Here is a 15,343-nt window from a genome sequence, read left to right on the forward strand (position 1 = left end):
TTAACAGTATGATCTTCATAAATGTAGAATTTGTGGATTGAGTTGCATTAAATTGCAATACATTGATAGGCATAGGCACTACATTACATTCGCTCTCTAAAGGCCATAGGAAATACCTAACCCTGAGCCTTGTTCCTAAACTCGCCTTGTGTGTAGTAGATGCAACTACAATGAAACCACAATGGGGACATTATTGTTGTATTAAATACAAATAAGTTGGTGTACTCTTTATTGACTGAACTACAGAAATACACACACACACACACACACACACACACACACCAGCGACGAGCAGGAGATTATAGAACAGACTGTTCTATTCGAAGAAAATTGCTTGTATTTCTATAACAACCCCATCAGTTGAAATATAAAAGAACAGAAAGAAAACGACCATTTCAGAATTTCAGACTTTTTATCACACATATAAATGCCGATCATTGTGCGAACAGTTTCCACAGCATAAAACATGTGGATGCATGTGAGTGAGTGTGGGTGTGTGTGTCTGACCTGATGTGGCACTAGGCCCAAAGAGGTGGGAGGTTCATTCATTCTGTCGTCACTGCTGCTGGCCACTGCATAGCCTCTGAAGATGGAGAAAATAATATAGTTGACACTGTTTGCAAACTTTGGCAAGATTTCCCTGCTATGCAAAGACTTTAAAACATGTAGTCTCTGTAAACTGTAATCTCCTTAAACATCCCACAATATTACACATTTTATGTCAAGTATACACAGTAGTAGCAAATTATATATGAAAATGTAATGTCACAGAACTGTTAATTTGGTAGCCTATATTGAGGACTAGGAGGTTTCATTTGCTTGAACATCAAAAAAGTTAGATTTCTCTGAGAGCTCCTGCTTACCAGTAAATCTAGGCAGGTTTTAAAGATTTGACTCTGTGCCAATAACAATAACCAAAACATCAAGTCTCACACTGAGCTCAGGGTGGTTCTGCAAAGTAAGAAATGTCTGTCAAACTGCTGTAAGATTAATTCTAACGTGACAATTTTCTAAAGCACATGGTTGTTCATATGAAGGCTGGTGTAAGGGCCTTAAGAGGGATAAGGACATGGAGTGATGGAGGTTATAAAGAAAGGAATAAACTAAAATAAAAGGGAGATCTTGTGGTAAAGGAAGGAGTTACACAACCATAGAGGTAAAGAGAGTATATGAAAACTCTTCTTCTTTTCTTTGCTTTCTAAGCTTTTTATCCAGGATAGGCAGACCAGCTCTGTTACAGCTTATAACATCTCAGAAACACACAGAGAAAATGGCTGTCTTATCAGGCCCAGCAAGCAGCCACTTTAGTATAAAACTTGCACCAAAACAGGCACACACAAATACATCTCCACAAAGACACACCCGTTCACATGAACACACACTTAATAGGCATGAAAACATCCCCATCAGCGTTTGAGAAAAACGGGAAAAAAAACTTTTAAGAACCGAAAATATGGAGCTAGTGCAGATTGCCAAGTGAACTTGAGAGCTGACTGAATTACAGTGTTGGAAGCTTTTGAAGCGTAAAAGTCAGAGACAGATTATAAATTGCAACAAAGCTTTCACAGTGAACACAAGTTTTTGGGCTCAAATAAATTCGGGAAGCTGTGCTACAGCCAAATTAAGGATACTACCTGCATCATCAGCTGCAATGCTGCTCCATCAAAAAGCAAAAGTAAGCGAGTAAAGCTTACTAAAAGTTTAGGAGCCACAACCTCACAGGTTTGATCTTAAAGTGTGCAAAAACGTTTGTGACCGTCATCAATATTTGCATACTTCTTGTTTGTTGTTAGGTGAGATTAAAATGTAAGCATGCCCTTGACCAAAAGTAAGCCAGTATGCACAAAAACCAGCATTTTGTTCTGTGAAATATTAATAATGATAATGAAAAAGCTATTTACTTTATTTAAACACAGAAGAAAACATTATAATTGATAAAGTAGGCTTATTGCTATCAGTTTCCTGATTACTGTGTATGGCATACCCTATTGTCATGTGCTGCCCAAAGTTCTCCAGTTAAACCACAGTACATTCAGTTTCCATATGTTCAGCAGACCCAGGTAAATCAATGTATCAAGGCACCATCTCCAAATCCATTCCCCTTCCTCAACTGAAAACAATTCCATTCAATCACATCTTGAATGCAGTGGGTTGCTGCCCAGGGGGAACACATGACCTGGCTGCACCTGACTGCACCTGACTGCACACCTGACAGAGAAACCTCTCCAATGATGGCTCCAATGCACTCATCCATGTCTGTTGAAATGTCTCATTCCCTTTCTCTTTTCTTTTTTTTTTTCTGAATTTAACATTACCTGTCAAATGTCAGTGGCTTGTTGGTTTGCACATAGCACTTAAGTCTGCTGCCCTTAAATTGATTTATTGGGGGCTTTCCATATGCTAATTTCATATTGCCACACACACCCATCCAATTTGAGATCAAACACAATTCAACATACTGTGGGTAAGAACAGACTTGGCTGTCATCACACGTTTCGTGAATCCCACGTAGGTTTTTCTTATTTTCCTCTTATTGCTTCGTGCACAAACAAATATAAAAGAAAAATAAGAAAACCTTCATGCATAAGGCCCAATCTCCTTTAGTAGCAGCATAAAGCTGTGAGGACTTCATGGTGATCGTGGTGATACTGGTGATCAAGGCTGCGCACTAAGGTAGATGAGTGTCTGACTCCCAACCCAACAAAATCCTGACAAAATCCTGCTCATATATTTCATGAGAGAGGCGCATAGGAGTGGAATAAGTAGTTTAAAAGTTGCAAAACTAAACTCCAGCACACTGTCCAACTTGCAATATAACATGTATTTGCGACATTTTGGTACTAGACCTTCAAAATCGTTGCAAATAAATATTGTATTGCAACTTCTGACTTCCAACCAGAAAAGTGTTTTCAAGCATCAAAGGTAAACTCAAGTGGCTATCAGGGAGCATCCATGAGGACAGGTCAGAGGTAAAGTATCTGCCGCTGTCAATCATAGAATCAGGGCAAGAAAATAAATGATCAGTACTGTTTTCATGTTTTCCCAGTAACATAGAATTGAATATGTGCATTGCGTGTATTAAATGTAACTATATATATTACTATATTCAATTAAGCAAAAATAAACTTTTAACTATTGCACATAAGACAGCATTTTTAAATTAGTTTTTGAATAAAAGCAAGTGCATATAGTGCTTACTACAACTCAGTGCTCAAGACACCGTATTATGAATGTATGACCAGACCAGTACTACTATTATTGTTACTACTACTGCTACTACTACTACCACTACTACTACTAGGATTCCTAATAATTAGACTACAAAACTTTTTGTGTTCACGTACCCTTCACTGTGCTGCAGAATGGATACCATCATCTCAACAGCCAGCGCTCCAGCAATCATGGCCAGGCCTGGTCTGCTGACTGTGCACTGCTGATCCAGAGTCCGATCCCTGGTAGACTGTTTATGACAAAGAACAAAAACAAAAAAATTAACATAAAGTAAACAACTGGCATTAAAATAACAGCAATGCAATCTGCGGTCATTCAAGGTTGTTAAACCTGGGTTTCTTGTGAAGTACGGAGAGACGAGGAGATGAAACGTTTGGGCTATTATGGTAACACTAATAAAGAAGGCAGGATATCTTTTAACAGGTTAAGTTGATAATGTAAGTGACTAAGGATGTGTGAGCTGGCTGAATGTCTTGATTGTAGACTGTTGGCTGCACAATGGCTAGTATGGGAGTCATTTTAGTTAAGTAGCCTGGACCATTGATGTCTGTACCAAATTGCATGGCACTTAATCAAATAGTTAGAGTATTACACTCAAAATAAATAACTGGATCAACAAACCAAAATATGGAAATATGTGCCACACCAAGAGCAGAGTGGCTAAAAACAAGTGTAAGTAAAACAAAGAAAGAAAGAAAACCGTACAAAAAGTATGCCAAGGTTTACTTTCACATTTTCAGCATGTTTCGTTTTCTTATAACAGCTGAGCAATGACACTGTAGTGACAGACGACATGTGTTTGACAATCTGTTGTATCATGTTGCTTCAACCCACAGAAAACAACACAAAAGCCACTTTTATGCTTTTACAACTTTCTGTTCATTCAGCAAACTCAATTCAATATCTAACATTTGGAATTTAGTGAGAGCTGGCTGTGCTTCTAATTCAAATGGTAATATTACTATAATCTGTGACAGCGGGCTGGTGCCATATGGCATTTACAGGAGAAGCAAGAGTTGAAAGGCACAGTTTCCAACAATTGACTGTGGCCTTCAATAGCTGATGAATTGCTTACATACATTACTCCTATCAAAAGGTCATGAGGGAGAAAAAGACCAAAAGGAGAAAAGATACAAAGAAATGGGCATAGGCAGAATGTGGGTGGCGAGAAAAATGTGATTCACACAAGTGGAAAGGTGTGTGAGGCATCTCCTGATTAAACAAAGGATTTCAAAATGATACAATATTTGCAGCATATGACAATGTTAAAAAGGGAAATAGCAACTTTATTCCGAGAAAATGTAAAAATGATCAGAGAAACTGTGAAAATTAAACCAGCAGGGGCATATTATCACAGCAACATTAGCAATCAATTTGAGTTGTATTTCACTGCAACTTCCAAATGTAAGTCCAATATTCACTCTCCTTTAAGCTCTGTTTTGGTCTCCACCATCACCTGAAGAAAATGTCTAGGTCTTTAGCTTCTAAATGCTCCACTATGTTTATCAGCTAATCGCAGACTGTGTCTGTAAACCATTTGGTGCTGGTCAGGTGGTGTATAATGGGATAATCATTTCATGAAAACAGTTGCCTGCTGTGACTGCAAACAAGGCTACTGAGAAAGATGTTTGCGAGCCAAAAACCCAAAACATGAGTTAATGAGTTGTGTGTATCAAGCTTGTTATCTCTGTGTGTTTTCCTCACATCTCCTGGTGCCACAACATCATTGCAGAAGTAGCAGCCCAGCTTGTGCCCTGGGATGTTGGAGAACAGAGAGGATCCTGGGACAGAGGGTGCAGAGCCAGCTGGTGTAGAAGACGAAGAGGAAGCAGAAGAACAGGAAGGGGAAGAGTCTGCCCCTGCAGAAGCACTCTGACTGACGGGGGGTTTCTTCAGGCCATGCCGCATCACAACAAATGTGTCAAAGCCTAGAGCGGCATTCACCACAAGCTGGAAAGTGAAAGACAACAATTATGGTAAATCATGGTAATAAAAGGCACATTTCAACCAAATCAAATGATCTAAATGGCTTACACAAGCAATGTGTCGAATTATTTCAAAAAGCAATGACATAAAAATGGTCTCTTTAATGCATTGAAAGCATCTAGACCTTCAGTGAAGCAATGGAAATAATTTGTGAAGCCAATCTGCGGTGAAGTCTGAAAAAGCCTCACAGCACAAATACCCTCTCTCAGCTGAACAGGCCATGAAGAAAACCTAAAAAACACTTAACTGCTGCTAATATAGCAATATAGGAGTCAGTGTTACCACTGGAGGCCTTCAATTATCTAATGTTGCCTGGCAACAAATAGAATTCCAACTGGTTAACAGAAAATTTGACAGAAACAGAAAATATTACAAAGCAATTTAAATTTCCTGAAAGAGAAATCAAACAGGTTCAAAATGTCCAGTTTAAGTTTGAAGTAAGTAAAATAAGAACAAAGTCATAAATGTCTCCTGCCATAGTGCCATACTGTGACTCTCAATCCACTTGATCCGGAGAACAAATAGATCTATAAAGGCTTGAAAGTCTTTATCCCTTTGCCTTGGTGCCACCATAAAAATCCTTTCAACAATGTACAATAAAGCATGTTCCTTTTGTATATATTTGTGACTATAACATTACAGACCAAATTATGTTTAAACCTGCTACTGCTTTATTTAGCCTTGGTCATATTGCATGCTATAAGACCAAAACATACACTTATTTGTGGGGTTAAATCATGTCAGAATCTTGAACTGATGTGTTACAGTATATTGTCTCTTTTTCAACAACTGATTTATTTTTTACCACTTGGGGTCAAAAGAACTACTTTTACATTATTTTGGTTAGTGGTAGAGTGCAAACCCAAAACAATGCGCTAAAAAGCCCCACATATGTGCAGTCATTTTATTTATTGTTTATACAGAAAATATAAGTGCAGCTTTCTTCATCAACCCTCCATCTCTGACCCCAACCCTGCTGGTCAGTGACAGTGTGGCGGCTCTGTTCATTGTACATACTGTACTGTTCCTTCCTACCTTCCTCTTGCTTGCAGCTATCACTGTAGGCAGCCAGCGGCTCTCCCTCGTATCCATTAGTAAGAAGACCACATCATGTTTTGAAATTAGCTTCTCCAGTTGCTCAACATCCCTCTGTGCCTGGGAAAGAGTGGCCTGAGAGAAATTAACTGGGTGCCCGGGCATGGGGATGCTCATATTGTAACCCTCAGCATTCTGCAATAGAAGACAGGGACAAAGAGGCAGAGAAAAAACAAAGAGATACTGCTGATAAATGGAGCCCATATATACGGTAAAAAGTCAATTTCATATTCAATTTTCTTCAATATGAACAATTATGTTTTATTGGTTTTATTTTATGGTTTTAATTTGAAAATATCTAACATGAAGTCCTTCATATGCACACATGATAAAAATGAAGTTTCAACTTAACTAAGGGATTTCAAATGAATTCTGTTATTGCACATACGAATTGTAAAGTCAAGCCCTCAAATAAAATACTTCAAACAGTATATAAATTGCAATGAAATGTGCTACTGTTGCAGAGACCCAGCACAACAGACCAGCCATAATTTACCCCGCCCACAATAATTTATGTTTTGGTTGTGAGTGGTTATGTGGGATTGCGATGGGGATTGCAATGTAAATGGTACAGTAAATGTTGGTAAATGGTGAATGAACACACTTTAAAATCACAGACTAATTATTAGATTCAATCATGTTGTGTGCATACATAATTTTACAAAGTGATGGTCCGCCCACAATGTGCAACAAGGCAAACATAGCACTTTGTGGAAAAATCTCTGCTTGTTCATACCAACCTTCTGCCCTGAAGGCATATTAGGGCTAGTCAAAAACAAGTAAAGGTCCAAGGTCAATGCATGATTAACTTAATATGTAAGAGCAAACTATAAAGGAGATGGCTAACGGTGTTACGTTAGCCTACGTATGCATTCAGCGTAGATTATTATAGTGGAGAAATCAATGCCAAGTTAAGGTTGATTGTTTGATCCTTAATTGTCAGTGTTCAGTTGGTGCACTTGCTAGCTCATTGCATCTGCGTGTAAGAATATGTGGGTGTGCAAAATTTCTTAAAGCAGGTGCAGTGCACTTCCGGCTCTGGGGAGAAAGGCTGGTCTGTTGTGTCGTCTATGGGCTATACACTTATCTTGTGTGGACAAATGAATCAAAACGTGGGAACGAACTGTATCTCATACACATGCAATGTAGTAAAACATTGCTTCAATAGGTTTTTTTCTGTCTATGGCCACTCCAGGGCTCCATATAACATACTTCCACACTTTACGTCTCATTGGGTCTTTTTACAGAACTGTGTGAGACTGAGGAATGTGTAATCACATCGACATAGCTGACCTGAGACCAGCGCGTGTTCGGCTTTCTTGTAAAAGTCGATAGCAGAGTATGAAAAGTAAACCTTGAATTGGCACTTCCAATTCCACAAAAAATCTTTAGTGACTTTTATTGTCCCTTGCCAAACCTGTAATATTGTGACTATCTCCAGGGATTGCAGACGTGACAGTGAGGCAAATTGAAATGTCAAGAGGAATTTCAGAGTCAAGAGAAGGATCGAAAAGGGCAAAGACGAGGTGTGAGATCTTAACAAGAAGAAATGCCACAGAATCAGTGGATCTACTTCCTCGCTCTCCACATATTAAGAGTGGGAGCTGTTAACCAATCTTGAATTTACATTTCACTTTGACGTAAGTGTTGCTAAGCATTCAGGGGGTGATTTCAGGCTGTAGAGATGGTAATCATATTCCAATTTCCAGTGTAATCAAACTTAACTTGAAGGCAGGAAAGACAGAATTCAGATTGTGGAAAAATCCTTTCCTGAAAAGATAAACAGCATTTCATAACAATCCAACAATGCCACTGTTGATATCTTCAACCAGCTCTGACCTGACTGTTGACAAAATTTAAAGAGAAAAAAAGAAGTTGGTGCTAACACTACAAACTATCCTGTAAATGTCAGGCGACAGTATTTGTCCACAGACAAAAAATGAAATCTGCTCATGACCTTTTCAACATTGTGACCTCGTGTGAACCGGTTCCTCTCGGTTCAGTTGATGCACTTCTGTACTCTTTGCTCACTGTGTTCACATTTCTTTCTAGCTTTCACACTGGCACCTGATGCCCCTGTGTTTGTTGGAAAACAAGCAGAGGAAGGGAAGAGAGAGAAGCAGGCACACACCCACACTCATAAAAATAGGAGTGCAGGTATGGATGCAGCTAGTATGGGGTAGACACACAAAGTGTCTAGACAGATACCTCACATCATGACAGCAAAGAGCCATCAAAAGTGTTAAACCCTCTGTTCTTTACTTTCTATTTTATTCCGAGAAGAATAAAAGAGAGGGGGTAGAAAGAGAGGCTCAGATATCAAGTTGTCATCAACTTGATATGGTGATATGACAATTATTTGTGTGGGTGTGTGTGTTTGTGTGTATCACGGGTCTTCTTGTCTCTGACACTATAATTCCGGCCCATTGTATCTCGTTTCAGGAACAACCTATTACCGAGCTGTGATTGCAAGCATTGCGGGGTCAATAATGTAGCTTGAATCTGCTGCCTTAAAGCCCGAAAAGGATAAAAGAAATGTCATTACACAGACTGTGCTCTCCTATTCTGATACCATAGAATAGCAGCACTGTAATGTTGCAGTTGGCCAATGAGGAGCCTATTTTAACTGCTTTATTTTGGTAGTTACTCTATAACAATGCATCATGTGTTGCATTGTAAAATCTTGATTTTAAAAGTAACTACAGCTGTCAATGTAAATGCAGTGGAGTAGAAGTGTAAAGTAGCAGAAAATTGAAGGGAAGGGTAACTACCTCAAAATTGTAATTGAGTACATGTACTTAATTCTTTTTACCAAATGGGTGAGAACATTGTTATTTTTACTTTTGTTATCTCCTTCATACCAGCATTACATAACATGGAAGTGAATCATCCCATTGTGAATTGCTTACACCTTCCTGCACCTAAATAGGCATGCATCCATACACGTAATTCACATCATAAATATGCATTCAGGCCACGTTTTGAAGTGGCTTAATAAGAGATTGGTGCTCTTTTCATACCAAAACAGAGCCCTGCTGTGAGTGTTTGGCTGATTTTTCATTTAGTAATATAGTCAAATATCTCCCCCAGAGAACCCGCTCATTAATTAACAAAGTAATGAATCCACCCATATTAATATGCAAGCAACAAGATCCTTCATTTTCCGTCTGGGTTGGCCATCACATCTCAGACATGATGAAACAAACAGTAATACGATTATACACCCAGCATAAACAAAATTTAGATTACTATGATATCAGTGCAGTTATACAGTAGTGACATTTTGCAGAAGGGTAAAAAAAAAATCAACAAAAGCATAATTCTCATCAACTTTATGAATAAAAACTAAGGACAGATTCCAAGATGACACAATCTTTGATTTCCCAAGAGCAAGCAATGATTTGATCCTCATATAGAAAGAGAGATAAAGATATCCAATTGCACACCTGAGCATTATTATTTGACTTTAAGTACTCACCACACCAGGAAAGATTTTGGTGAGTCGGTCAACAGCTGCCATGGCTTTGACCTTCCCTCCACCAAGACAGTCCTCAAACTCATAGAGCGGTTGCCGAACTGGGTTGGAGTATGAGATCTTTGCATTGTCTACAAATGTGATGTGTCTCACTCCCCATCCCTGGAGAACAAAGGAGAAACATAATTCTTAATTTCAAATGACTTTATTTTGAAATACTTAAATACTTAAATGTATATATATATATATTATGAATACTGTCATAAGCAGCAGTAGATGGTGGCAACAGTAGCAATGAGTGGGAGGTTGTTTGCCTGGTGTGTATTTTTTATTTTAAAAGTATTCATTTTGAAATAATGGATGCATCAGTGTGCAGATTGTACAACCTTAAGTTATTCTAGCTGTTTTTCCAATAATATCACTCTCTGTTCAAACAAAGTCTAGCCACACTACCAATTACATTACACCAGGGTATTTTTTCTGCCTATGCTGACTGACAAACTGTCTGAAGAGCCCGTGGAACAATAAATGAAAATGAAGCATAGACGTGCATTAAAATGAAAGGTATAACCAGTCAGCAGCAATGCACTGACAGCTCTCCAATGAGGTAATTTACGTTTCTAACAATCAAACAATTGTATTCTAGGTTATGTGTGTTAATAGACAAATGAACATATCTGTTTACAATTTAAGCCAAATAAATATATATTTGTCCACATCTAAAAGTGGTGTGAATCAGTACAAGTCAAGCTGAGCTCAGTGAAGCTGAAAGTGGTAATTAAAGAATAAACTAACTTCATAACTAGTAGGTTATATTTGTGATTAACCTAAAAAGGGCACCAGCCTTTTGGATTTGGTCACTGAATAGAGCACATTCATTTGATGCTGGGGGAAACAGACTTACTGTAAATACAGAGAATGACAGTAGGTTCTTGCATAAATCAGTATTATGTTATTTCAAGTGTTATTGGATAAACTTCATGTGAAATCTGTGGATCACGGGACCCTGAATTACGCTGTTATAAAGCTAAACAACAGATCTCACAACCCCTGAGGAGACACATTTTTTACAGTATCCAGCTAATTTCATCATACACTTTTGTACCTTGTTTAGCCAGTAAAAGTTGGCAGGAAGAGGACAAGATTCTAACAAATCATTTGTAATTTGCCTGCAGATTAATTTGTTTGGAGAGCATCTCTCCCGAAAAAGTGCTGCTTACATTCTCAGAAGAGATAACAGTTTTTAGGAGTTGTGTACAGTGTTGACTCGTAAAACTCTTTAGTGAGACAATTAGTGCTTCATTGATCAATAATAAATTAACTGAGCTTGTATTTGCCAAAACGAAGAAGAAGTTATTTTACTCCTGATTTAGCACTTACTGATTGCTGTCTGTGAATGTCAACTGTACCCATATGTACAATATTATAACAATTTAACATGTACAATCAGATATCACTTGAGGTGTTTTTTCTTTAATGTCACTGATTGCAGCACTTGGGAAGCAATATTTTTCAATTGTCTTACCACTTATATGTTTGATGGTAGAGTCAAATTAAGTGACAGGTAAGATGCTTTCCTAAGATGTTTCCTCCAGATATCCATAGCAAAAGTTGGTTAAACTATATCTGTAAATTTCTTTTGGGAGTACGGTTTTGAATTTGGTTTTGCATCAAGATTATGATCTCCCACTTAAATAAGACATTTTGCTGTTTCAGTTTTACTGAATGTGGGTGTCGTTCAAAGTTAATCTGTTTAAATCCTGTTGTGTTAGGTTGAGTTAGCTCACTGATAGGAGACTTACAGTACGTCAAAGTGAAATGGAGTGTTAATATCCTTTTTCCAAAAACATCAATCTTGTGTAAAAATGTAAGACACTTAATGGATTCTGATGGGTATAAAAGCTTAATGCTGTTGAAGGCACATTGATCTGGGGCTAGTACAGCAAATACTAAAACAAAAACCTGGTAATTAAACATTGGGCCACTAGTGATCTAAAACTCTACTGGGTACTTTTGAACACTTGACTAATAAGAAAAGATTATAAAAAAGATAAATGACACTAATTACACAACCTTTATGGTCAAATATAAAATATTACACTATTTGCTAAGCCATAAAAAACAGAAAAACAACAAACAAAAGACACTGATAGCATGAATTGTGCCACCACTATCTGCCGCATCTTATGGTCCAATCCATAAAATATACTGCAGTAATGATAATACAGCACAAATAGGCAACCAATTTTGCACCAGAGGGGAATTTGCCATTGTTTTGCATTTGTTAAATGTTCATCTCCATTTTCTATAGAAATGTTATCTGTCTGTGCAATATTTGTTCTTTTTTTTTTTCCAAATCTTTTTATTGAGATTTTCCAACACAATGACAGTATGTCGCTATATTTGTTCTTAAGGTAGCATCACATGATATGGGCAAGCAACATTGGAGTTAAAACAATGTTAAAAATGCAGTTGGAAAAACAAAACTTGCCATGTAAATTCTCAAATGTTTGATTTTAAAGATATTACAATTATTTTAATTATCTATTAACTCCCCCTGCTCTTTCATTCATTTCCATCTACGGGATGTCTCTTGTTTTTCTATGACTCACTCTGTATTGAGTGTTCTGTCATAGTGATTGTTATTTGAGCAGCATTAACTGTGCACTCTCTCTCCTGCCCTCTCGGCACAGGGAGAGCTGTTTTCTCTCCACTCCGCTCTATGTTGGACTGTTATAGTTTGTAACCATCTTCTGTGTTTCTCAACAGTAGCTTTTAAATTCTTTAACAGTTTCATTCCCGCATGTTGAATATCCGGTATTGTACTGTCTCTGTGCCATCTGTGCTCATATGATGTACAGGATCTGTTATTGCTTCGCCTGGCTACTTGCTTGGCAGCACAGTTAGGGGTGCATTTCACCCTGTGCAGGTGCTTTGAGAATTACACAATTTCTTATTCGTCTTATTTGTGCTGTTTTAGCGGCCGCAAAAGACGCCAATCAGTGTCAAAGTCTGTCTTTATATCCTTCAACCCTTACCATAAGAGTCCTGGCAACATTGCAGCCCAGAGTCCCAGCTCCCAGTAGAAGACACTTTGTGCTGACCACCTTGTCCAGGTCCAGAGAAGGAACCAGCCTCCATCTCATTAGCTTCAGATTCAGGTCCACTGATGACTCTGCAAGCCTGCACACGGTCAATGGAAAGAAAGGTTTTTTATTCTATTGTCCACAACAACAGATGACACATGCAGGGACTACAGTAACACTAAGAAAACATTTATTGGTCTCTATTGTGGAGGTGTAAACAGACCCAAACCAGTCCTTTAACATAAAGCACCAAAGGCATACTTTGCTGTTAAATTATCTGTCAATACATATTGTTAAACTCAAAATAACTTAATAATTTAATCTTTAGATGTACTAATTATTGAAATGTTCTTTAGCCTGTAGGTTTAAAAACTCCAGATACACCCTTACACCTAATCACATTTGTATTGTGTTACCTTTTAGGGTCCATACATTCACTGAGGTTGACCATTCTGGGTCCCATGGCCCCCTTAGGGTTCTTCTCCCAGCCAACACTCTTAGGACATGCTGTGAAAAAACACATTAACAGTGTAAAATAAGCAATATGTCTTTTCTGGAACAATGTCCACATTATTCTGAATTATACACAGACTTCGCTGTCAACTGTTTTTATTGTAACTACTTTCTCTTAGTCCTTGTGAAAAGTGTTGACAGCATGTCAAACAGTAAATGTTTTTATGGTTTTGTGGTTGTGTTTTTTGTGGCACACTACAACTGTAACCCAAAGGTTCTAAAAGTGCAAGGAACATTAACTACAATTTCCACTTTACTTTTTAATTTTGATATTATTTAACATGCCAATCCAAAAAAAACCAATTAATTGAGTGTTATTGGTTTACAACAAGTGTATTTGTCTATTACTTTGATGGAGATCAGATCACATTTTATGGATGAATTATGCATAAATTTCGGTACTTCCAAAGCTTTCATTTTCTTTTTCAAGGCACTGTAATTATGGAGACTGGTTAATATAATTATTAATAATAATAATAATAATAATAATGTGTTAATTGGTTCATGTGAATTAGTGATTCCACTCCAACTTCTGATTAAAAAATCATGTCCTTAAATAACTTAATTCATATAACTTTTGATTAGATTAATTCCAATAAATGAATGTAGCAGTTGGTATGGTATGTTACAGATTGTCGGGCAGGAGCAGTTAATAAAAGGCTAACAACTGTATTTAGGTGCAGAGTTGCACTCAAGCTATTAAACTTATTTGCTGAAATTAACACCATTAAATTTTCATTTTTCTTCTTTTTCTTGTGATTTTCACTCAACCCGCTCTTTCTCATACAGTTTTGATGCTAGATATGAACACTGCTTTAGCACTTCTTTTTTACTCACTGATGTTTTGGCTCCTAGATGCACAAATGTTGCTGTTTAATGCAGTGCAAAATAAACAGTGAAAGTTGTGTGGACATGGACCATTTTTATAGACCTAGTGGGTTAAATACAGTTTAACATTCCCATATCTTAGTCCAGAATCAAAATTAATCAAGAATCATTGCGTTTATTTCACCTCGCTGATATGGAAAACACTGATCCTGGTGTATCTGAAAATTTGAGCTGAAGTAGATGGATTAATCCCTCTCAAAACAATACCAAATTTGTCCATGCAAAACCAAACAGAATAGCTGAATCAATTTTTGTTGCATGAATACATCCTTTGTGAGTTAATTAAAACCCAATATGTGCTGAAGAGGTAGACTGAGGTAAACAAAGACAACTCATCTGAACTCTACAAAAACCTTCACAGATCACAGAGCTACTCCCTCTCCCACCCTGATATTAACATTTAAATTACTTTCATCCGTTATTCAGCAGATAAAGGAATAATGGAGAAGCTGCTGTGAGATTAGTGTGGCTTGAAAAGGAAGCAGACAGTCTCAGTAGCCAGCCAAAAGTTTGACCGTATTCCTGACTCATTCCATTTTTTGTAATTAAGAATGATTCAATCTTATTTATGTGAGACGTGGAAAAATATCTCACTTCATCACATATATTACTGCAGGAAATTCCATGAGATCATATTTTACTTTTAAAAAAATTATTTGGGACATTATTCTGGATAATAGGTCAATGGCAAAAAATACAAAAGCATCCTGGGACATTTTAAACTGACATTTTAATTATTTTGCAAACATCTGTCAGACACTGAAGATGACTCTCTAATCATCAGGACACCACCTCGCAATCATCTTGCACGCATTCATATAGAAGATGTGGAGGCGGGATTGATGCAGACATACAGATTCTCTATCATCATGCTCGCACTGAAGCGGAGGCTAGTCGTTGTACAATGTACATGCATAGCACATTACAACTTGTTCCTTAAAACAGTTTTATTAAAATCTAAAATTAATTATAAAAATGCAGACAGTCTGCATGTAGAGACAAAGACATCCGACATACCAACATACGTACATGTTATGTACTATTATGTGCACGCAACACATAAAAAATG

General features: G+C 37.4%; 1 protein-coding gene across 2 annotated transcripts in view; it reads right to left on the minus strand.

Moving 5' to 3' along the window:
* Positions 1 to 15,343, minus strand: part of atg7 (ATG7 autophagy related 7 homolog (S. cerevisiae)) — a 58,099-nt gene that overhangs the window by 34,480 nt on the left and 8,276 nt on the right. For both annotated transcript variants that reach the window (XM_035662878.1, XM_035662877.1), the window contains exons 10-16: positions 13,290 to 13,380; positions 12,826 to 12,970; positions 9,791 to 9,949; positions 6,253 to 6,447; positions 4,936 to 5,181; positions 3,345 to 3,460; positions 508 to 583 (exon numbers count right to left, since the gene is read on the minus strand). In XM_035662878.1, the coding sequence (XP_035518771.1) occupies positions 508 to 583; positions 3,345 to 3,460; positions 4,936 to 5,181; positions 6,253 to 6,447; positions 9,791 to 9,949; positions 12,826 to 12,970; positions 13,290 to 13,380 (1,028 nt within the window). The remainder of the gene's footprint in view (positions 1 to 507; positions 584 to 3,344; positions 3,461 to 4,935; positions 5,182 to 6,252; positions 6,448 to 9,790; positions 9,950 to 12,825; positions 12,971 to 13,289; positions 13,381 to 15,343) is intronic.

The sequence above is a fragment of the Morone saxatilis genome, unplaced genomic scaffold (genome assembly GCF_004916995.1).
Source record: "Morone saxatilis isolate NCDOM2014 unplaced genomic scaffold, NCSU_SB_2.0 Contig18, whole genome shotgun sequence".
Taxonomy (NCBI): domain Eukaryota; kingdom Metazoa; phylum Chordata; class Actinopteri; family Moronidae; genus Morone; species Morone saxatilis.